The sequence below is a fragment of the Limulus polyphemus genome, unplaced genomic scaffold (genome assembly GCF_000517525.1).
Source record: "Limulus polyphemus unplaced genomic scaffold, Limulus_polyphemus-2.1.2 Scaffold4181, whole genome shotgun sequence".
Taxonomy (NCBI): Eukaryota; Metazoa; Arthropoda; class Merostomata; order Xiphosura; family Limulidae; genus Limulus; species Limulus polyphemus.
In genome coordinates this window covers 69,700-79,233 of record NW_013669791.1, presented here as the reverse complement: position 1 = coordinate 79,233, position 9,534 = coordinate 69,700, and the positions used below count along the sequence as shown (strand labels likewise).

Here is a 9,534-nt window from a genome sequence, read left to right as displayed (position 1 = left end):
TTGATCTCCTTTGAATGGTTTAGCGTGAATGTATGAAAAATAACATACAGGTCAATAACCTACTAACAAGTTATAAATAATTTGGCAATTGTCTTGTAATTCGCTCCTGAGGATGACGTTGTATCGTAGAAACATGTGGAGTCGTCAACTTTTTGAATATCATAGAGAGGCCTAAATAAAATGTTTTTTAATTGTGTACCAGTTTAACGTTGAATATTATTTATGATTTTTACTGTTGTAACGTTGTATTTTGTTGACCCTGGATTAAGACAGACTTTCTGTTGCCAGTAGAGAGAAAATTTTAAAAATAGAGACACTTCGCATTTCGGTATGAAACGCATTCACAACATGAAAACACTTAAAAAATATGTTATTTAGTTAGTGGTTAATTATCTCCATAACGTGAGCATATATATATATATATATATATATACATATATATATACAGGCTTGTAGCGGCAGTAGGCAAGGCCGCCCAACACTCGTTCTGCCCACTCAGCACTCCCGTGCAATGTGACTACTGTTGCTGCTCGGCACTAAACACTGAGACATAAGTTCACTATAAGCATGTAAAATTCTTTGTCACGGTACAGCTTACTTCGCAAGAAACAAACACTTTCCATGAAAAGTCACAAAGCAAATAATCTTCGCGCTTAAATACTTTTCAAGAAAAGTCCACAGGCAAAAACCTAAACGGGTAACTGAACAAATGGCCCACGCCACGCTAATTCACTTGTACTTAGTGTGGTAGGTCAAACAATATCATCTACAGTGGATACCATAAAACGTTTTTTCTTTCCAGTAAAAGTTTATGTGGTGTGTAAAAATATTTTCAAAATTTTACGGATATCTAATCTCATTGTGACTAACTTGTATCAATTAGCTGTTCTTAAAGATGGATCAATCAGAAAAATAAAACTCATCTTAGAGTGATATTTGTCTCCAGCTTTATTTCACCTCGTCGTTCACCTTATAACACGTTCGCTTAGTGACTGCTCGTGTGGAGTGTTTTATCGGACTTTCCGAAGGTATTTACAAATTTTCAAACTTATTAAAATTATAAATATGAAATTAACAACCTTTTATTTTTTTGCCTGGCCGAAGGTGGGTATGGAGGAAGGGTATAATGGCGGAAGCCGCAAACGCGTGCATCTAGGGGTTAGACTGATTTTTATCATCTACCACTCAATTCATCCTAGCTAAAACCTTGTATATGTATTTGTGCGTATTTGCATGTAATTGCACATATACCAACTGAAGTCACTCTGCTCAAAAACTTTGTGAAACTTTTTTGGCTTTTGTTCTCTAATTTTACATTGGGTTTTCATTTCTGGTCAGAATCGGACTCAGATTTTTCTGAGGGTTTTACACTTAACCAATTTGCTAGAGACATTCTGAGCGAATGAATAATACTATTATGGACAGCAATATATTGTTACGACAGCGGAAAACACGTGACGCTTCTGGCGCATTGGCGCTGGTGGCGTGTGCGAGAAGTTTCTCGAATGATCGTGAATTTTCTACTGCGTTCGGGACGCCCCCTTTTTTAGTATATAAGCCTGGCAGATAGAAGTAATTGAGTCAAGCGAACAGTAGGCACCGTAAGTAAAGTGTGTGAATCGCTGTGAATTAATTATAGTGTGTGTTTATAAAGGAAGTTAAGTTAAATTAACTGTGGGAAATTCTGTGTATTGCAAAGTAGTATCGAGAAATAATAAACTAGTTTTATTTAAGAAAGGACTTGTATCGCTGAAGTTCCTCGGAAAGAATTTATACCGGAAATTAACAAACGAACAGAGACGTAACAATATGTTTGATTTGATTACATGCTTAAAATGCTATTATATATTTATAAATTAACGAGTAAAGATAATTTAAAATGATACCGCTTTATGGTTCATGTCTGACGTAATTAAAAATTGTTTCGAGTGATAAACAATCCAGTCAAAAATACGGCAATCCACGTGCCTAAAAAAAGACAACATGATAGCCTTCCCAGTCATCATTAACACCTTTTCGTAATCCATTGATAATAATCAATCCACTTATGCCTATCAGTATAATATACAGTCATCTTTTTTTTTTCGACACGCTGCCAATAATAACCAATGCCTATAATTTGTACCGACATTTTCTCAGTAGTCTGATTGACTTGTGACAATATCATGCTTACAGAGTCAGGAGAATATGGAAATACATCTAGTGTCTCCGTGATTTGATTGCCTTATGTCGAGAGTTTAAAAACCAACGAAGGGAAAATGAAAGCCACAACAATTTGACTGAGGGGGGGGGGGGGGAAAAAGAAAAGTTAAAACTTTGAAGTTAAAGGGCATTTTGTCCGGCCACGTGACCCCTACCAAGTGGGGCTGGTTCTTTTAAATTATTTGGTAAAAATAAGACCAAGTCCAGTCCAGATAATGATAACAAACGTGTTTATGTCTCTCCTAAACGTTTCTAAAAGCTGTCGCCACTTGTAGTTGTAAGTTGTTGTAACTTGTACGTAATTTCACAAATGACGTTCAAATGGAAATACCTCGCTAATGGTACTAAAACTGGTGTAAAAAAAATTAACTTACTTGTACAATTTCATAGTTAATTGATCGAGTAATTGAGTATAGTTAATTATAATTATGCTTCACCAGCCTAGAAAAAGTGTTCACACCGTAATAATTCTACTTAAGTTTTAGGATGCGACCATTCTATTCCCCGCAATTTCTTGAAAGCCCTCATTCAATTCGAAAACTGCAAGCTTTAACATCTTCATTACAGTTCCCTCCGTCGCTGCTTTAAATTAAAGATGAAGTCGTGAATTACAAATAATACTGAGTTTTTTTTTTATCTTCTCTAGAGAAAGATTTACTTTTGAACTGAAAACATGAAAAATATTTCAGGGATGTTTGTAATTAAGCACAAAGCTACACATTGGGCTATCTGGGCTCTGCCCACCACGGATATCGAAACCCGGTTTCTAACGTTGTAAGTCCACAGACATACAGCTGTGCCACTGCGGGGCATTTCAGGGATGAATGAAGAAGTCCCCTTGAGGCTTGATTATGTTTAAGTTTAATAAAAGCTTAGACACTTTTCAGGTACATAACAAGGCCTGATATATTGTACTTGTTTAATAAAAGCTTGTACACTTTTCAGGTATGTAACAAAGCCTAATTTGTCGTACTTGTTTGATAAAAGTTTATACACTTTTCAGGTACATAACAAGGCCTAATCTATTGTTCTTTGGAGCTGCTAACCCGTGATTTTTAGATTGAGTGAATGGGTCTGGAAGCCGCCAAACTGTAACCCAAATAGTTTAGTCGTTATACTTTGCCTCTCTCCTATCGTAGTGAAATAGAGGACGATGAATTATTCGAGTTAGCCAGACTAGTCCCACTGCTCCAGGATTTTCAGGAGCTATGCGAAAGTAACCAAATAGCTCATTGGTTAATCACAATGACTCTTTCATTCTTATGGATAAAGGTTGTTTCAAACTTTTATCTTCGTTCATTACTAGACTGTTCTTTATATGCACAGTTATTCAGGGATTCTGTGAGAGAAATTATAGTTTTTCCCTCCAATTTTAACTTCTTTTTTTTTTTCAAAATGCTTGTATGACCTGTAAGTTGCGGATCAATTAGTATTAAACAGCGAATACTATTCGGAAAAGGTTCGGCACGCCGATAAGATATAATCCTTAATTGTGACTCTCTATCTAATTTATCACAATTGCATAAAAGCAATTGTTAGTTTTTCATTTATTGGAGTCAGTGTGACTTGTGAGAACAGCCAAAAGATTGATTGATTTTTTTTTGATTTTTTTACATATGTTAGTGACGGGAAAACCAAGTCGACAAGATAACACAGGCATATTTGGAAGAGATACAATTTGGTAGCGGAAATAAAACGCTGCAAACCTAATGTTCAAATTTCCGCAATTACATGATTCGCTAAAGACAAAGTTTTAGTCAAAGGGACAGAGCTAACTGATTTAATTAAACAACCTTCTTAAACAGTGGCCCCAGGATGCCTTCCACCCTGGACAAATTACAGTACATCTACCGGGAAACAAGCCAAACACAAAAGCATCTGTAATCAAAGGCGTGCATTACAGCGTTAATAGTATTGAACAAATACAAGAAGAACTTACATAAAACAATATCATACACACACCAAAGACGAACCCATTTTCTTAAACAAAACACAGAAATACACTAACATGATCAAACTACACACAGATGAAATCCAGGAAAGCTACTGGTATTAATCTCTGGTGTCAGAGATTTTTAGTAGAGCACCTAAAAATACCTGCTGTTGTCGTTACACAGTGTTTCGATTGTCAACGGTGTATTGGCTGTGGTGGAGAACATCACAATTTAGAATGACCTGGAGCAGTGCTTCTCAACTGGGTGAATGGTTTACCCAGGGATCAATGAAATAAGAATCATGGTGAATGAGTATTATCAGTTATACAACAAATTCAAGAGTAAAAAAGTCATTAATTATTATTATTTGTTCTAGTTGTGGTTTAATAAATACATTTATTTTTTGTTTATTTTATGTATATTCATTCTAGTTGTAGTTTGATGTATATCTAAGTCATAATAAAGAATTTTGCATTTTAGTTTAGTACTTTTTGTCTTTTTTTTCGAACTGGGGTGAATGAGCTGTTGTGAAAACTTATATGGGTGAAAAGTATTCGAAAAGATTGAGAAGCATTGGCCTACAGAACAAGAAAACCTCACTGTTGCAATTATAAGCAACAGCACACCGCCAACTGCAAAGGATGTGAAATGTATAAGGACATCAAAACATGAATATATATAACATACAAAATAACAATCACAACACAGAAACAAACATACAACAGACAGAACACCCAGTGCCGAAAATTCCATTACTACCCACACCAACAATACAGTCAATATCAACATACATACAGACAGTAGCAGTAAAAACACAACCACTTAAGGAAATAAACCACTCAAACAAGCAAACACAGTCACTAACACAACCACAAGAGAAAGGAACTACAAAAATACAACCAAACGCAAAAATAGATACCAGTAACCCACACATTTCTAAAATATTTATCAACTTACATACAGATAGATAAAACAACCCTATATTAGAGACTGCTAAAACACTATTTTTGTATTTATCTCGGAATACTAAAATCGCCAAGACAGTTTTAATTTATTACTTACCATTGCAAAAAACCATTTCACATATATAATCCCATATATATATATATATATATATTACAACAGCTCCTAAACATACTCATAGTTTAAAATACTAACATATACCCGGGGTATCTTAACAATAAATCTTACATTCACCTGGATTTTGGATATCACAAGTGACGTTCGCCAGTGAACTGTTTGTGGACTATGACGCAATCAAACTAAGTGAGTGGTGAATAGCACTAAATGCTAAGTGTTACATTCATTGGACATGGACCCGAAGGGGAAGTTAAAATCAGCGTTTAAATCTCGGTGTTTGTGCTCTGATTTCTTGAATGCTCGTATAGCATTTGTAAATAAAAGAAATAGTAAAGGAGGGAGGAAGAGGTCTAGATTGGACCTGACCCTCTCAGGTCGACAAAAATCAAAATACCAACCCAGACCAGACATATCTGGAAACTACTTCGGCGGAATGCGACCCCAAACAAGAAAAGTTAACACATGGAAACTGGTGTTTACGCACAAATTTCAATACTTTGTGATTCTACTCGTAGCGGTCCCCCCAGTGGCATGGCGATAAGACCGCCGACTTATAACGCTAGAAACCTGGTTTCAATACCCGTGATGGGCAGACCACGGCTTGTTCATTGTGTAGCTATGTGCTTAACTACAAACAAGCTACTCCTAGCGTCCTGATCAGTGTGTCTCGATATGGAACAGAACTCATTCCTAAAACTAGACCTCTTTTAGCGTTGTTTATTATATTTTATATAAAAACATCACGTCTCTTGTAAGATTCACATTTAAAACATAAAAGAAGGTTACAACAATATTTAAGTATTTATTTGTTGTTAAGCGAAAAGATACACAAAGGACTATCTGTGCTGTGGCCACCGCGGTTATCAAAATCTGATGTTTAGTGTTATAAACCTTCAGAAGTGCCGCTGAACCACTGGAGGGAGGGGGTATGTTCAAGTAATCGCACAATCTAAAAAAGGATGATATGAAATTAGAAACATAATAGTACACAGTTAATGCAATCTGGGTGTGCAAGTTATTGGATAATGCGTGACAACAAGTTAAAGTTTTTCTCCTGGAATTGTAAAAACAGAGTGAAATGCTTGCTTATAATAATAAAACTGCTATTCACAAGCTAAACTATGGTATAATACGGTTGTGTTAAATTAAATACATGTCATTAAATTTATCGAACTGTGATAGCACTGGTTGCGAATCAAACAAGCAATACAAGCATGGTTCGATTTTCACTACGCAAATGTCACTGTTCACTAGTAGGCTATACTAAAATGGTAAACAAGCCGAAAGAAGTTAGGTTTAATATAATAATGTCTATTTGAATATCAAAACACCTATCGTATATTGCAAAATAATAATTTTATAGCGACTGTCGTTCATTTTATCATAACACTTAAATTGGATTAAAACCAGAATATCAATACTGGGTTTATTCCGAAGTTTTGACCTTCTCCCCTGAACAGGGCAACTACTATACGTAATAAATGCTTTTTCTTTAGTTTTATACATTAAAATTCGTTTTAATTTTCTAACAGTGTGCCTACTTGTTCCCAGCCTGTTGAAAATAATCATGATAAAAATATCTTGAGCACGGATTTGTTTGCTGTTAAGTGAAAAGCTACATAAAAAGCTATCTGTACTCTGTCCACCGCTGGAATCGAAACCCAATTTTTAGAGTTATAAGCCTAGGAACTGTTAATGACACTTTCAAACAATTAAATGTTATTTAACCTATGTAATGACTCAGTGTAGTCTTACGTGAGACAACTGTTATTAAGTTTGTTTAGCTTGATTGAAATGTTTGAAACTGTCGCTAGATGACAGCACCTATATTCAAAACATTGCTACATTACATTATTCAACAGTTTATAAATTACGTTCAAACGAGTTTAAGTTGTAGTAACCTATAGTCAACCATAAGTACATTAATACTTTCTGTAGTGGTAGACTTATAATAAAATGAAATGAATTTCTTACCTGTTTCATTTACACAGTTTTCTCGACCAGATGAATAAGCTTTCATATTTTCGTTTTCTTGGAAAGATTCAAAATTTTCCATCTTCAAAATTCCAACATTTTCTCACATGTAAATCATTAAAAGTGTCGTTTTAAACAACATTAAACTTACTCAGACACATTTTTACCTCAAATAAATAATCATCTCCGATGCTCAAAGCTGCGCAAACGTTAAAGTTGACCAACAAGCATCTTACTCAGAGTCATTGTAACATAACAGTAACTACTTATATCATAAAGGTAGGTTAATTTATTCAGCCAATCATCAACGGCTTGCTCGCACTTACTACTCATTTTCCGTCATCGCGATTGGTTTATAAAACACTATCTCGAAGTTCGGATCTAGGTCAAATAAAAGTTTTTACGAAACACGAGTAGTTGCACAAAGCCTTGTCATATCGAAATGTTGTTTGCAATAATGTAACGAGGGTAAACTAGTGGTTTCTGTTTCTATTTAATGAGCACAATTGATTCTTTAATGTTTATTCTGTTAGACTAAACAGTAAAAGTACGTGTGATGTATTATCATTTCAAAGATGATCAGTAATGCTATTTTTGCTGTTACAAAAATAAATCAGTTGATTATTATTAAAGTCAACAAGCTATAAAATTTGTATCTGGTGCAGTGTGGTTGCCTCTCCCCATATTTCTATGTCGTCCACGTGCGTTTATTTAAGTGAAAGTAAACAACACAATCAGGAATTGGAGTGGCCAAATTGTTTGAGTACGGCCACGGATCGTAGGATCCAAGACTAGAAACGCGATGCTCATGAACACGCTCCACTTTTTCAGTCGTGGGCGCGGCGCGTTATAAAACTGTTTGTTTGTTTTGAATTTCGCGCAAAGCTACACGAGGGCTATCTGCGCTAGCCGTCCCTAAGTGTAAGACTAGAGGGATTGACCGTCACTTTATAACGCCCCCACGGCTGAAAGGGCGAGCATGTTTGGTGGAACGGGGATTCGAACCCGCGACTCACAGATTGCGAGTCGAGTACCCCAACCGCCTGGCCATGGCAAGCCCATTGATACACTTGGATTTCTTCTGGATCTGTTAAATCACTACATTAATAAATAAATAAACCATAGACAGTACCAGACAAAGCACTGAATCCACTGAAAGAAGTAATGAGAGATTCTTCAGATTTTATATATCGCAGGAGAAGAGCATCATAAAATTTAAACACGTGATTAATTTAATTTTAAATTTCTCATTTTCGAGCAGAACAACGGGCTTTGTTTACAGTAATAGATCCCAAAAGAAGAGATGGCATATCTTAAAATTCAAAATTCAGCCCAATCTAGTATAAATCTATACTACTTAAATTTATTATTTAACCCAGTTGAGGCTTTGTACTGTCAGTTTCGGTTTGTGTTTTTGTGAACACTCCTGAAGAAGCTATAAAACGAAACGTTGAGTGTCTAATTAAATATAAACAACATTTTGGTTTTATAAAGTCGTTTATTTCGAGTATTAATATGTCTTTATACAACAATATGCACTACAGAAATTAAATAATTCTTAGTTTACTGTATTTTAATTGTTGGGTGACGTATACTCACAACAATCATAACAGCTTATGGTGACCTTATCAATTTCGATATAAATATATAAGCAAAGTATCCAATATAAATACAATACCAATGTCAAGTGTACTCTTATTTCTGTTTGCTTTACGTATAATTCTTAACTTTTAATACTTTTTACTTCGTTTTGCATCATATATGTTTATACAATACATACGTTACATATTATTTATTATGTTTACATATTTTTATATAGTGTTTAAGTTTGTCGACATCCTCAACAGATAATTTTAATTTTGAACGTGATATTTCTTGTTTACTTTGCACATTTCTATATATAGTATTTAACAAGTCTGAAAAGTTTGTTTGTAGTTAAGCACAAAGCTACACAAAAGGTTATCTGTGCTCTGCCCACCAAGGATATCGAAATGCGGATTATAGCGTTTTAAATATCTGAATAGAACCCTCCTTTGTCAACACATCCATAACTTACAATGAAACTGACAAGTTGAAAGATAATATCACTACCTGAATTATGTGAAAATAATACTTGATTACTTAGTTACTTGATTTAACTCGAGCATGCAGAACAAACAACTTGCAGGCTTGTAACACAAACCGCTTCATGACAGTATATCCTTGTACTCACAGCCATTCGTCAACCGGATTTAGTACATCCTAACGCTGCTTGCAGTCACTGTGATTGAAATGGTCCGGCTGCCACTACCGAAGGCTAGCTCCTTTTGGATTATGTTAATTTCAAAGATGGGTAGAATTGGTA

At 35.0% G+C, this 9,534-nt stretch overlaps 1 protein-coding gene across 1 annotated transcript in view; it reads right to left on the bottom strand.

Annotated features, from left to right (window-relative positions):
* LOC111088647 (E3 ubiquitin-protein ligase MARCH6-like) overlaps window positions 1–7,407 on the bottom strand; it is a gene marked incomplete at its 3' end in the record, with an annotated part of 22,641 nt that extends 15,234 nt beyond the window's left edge. The window contains exon 1 of the mRNA XM_022399355.1: window positions 7,191–7,407. Within this exon, the coding sequence (XP_022255063.1) occupies window positions 7,191–7,272 (82 nt within the window). The remainder of the gene's footprint in view (window positions 1–7,190) is intronic.
* Window positions 7,408–9,534: the final 2,127 nt, after the last annotated feature.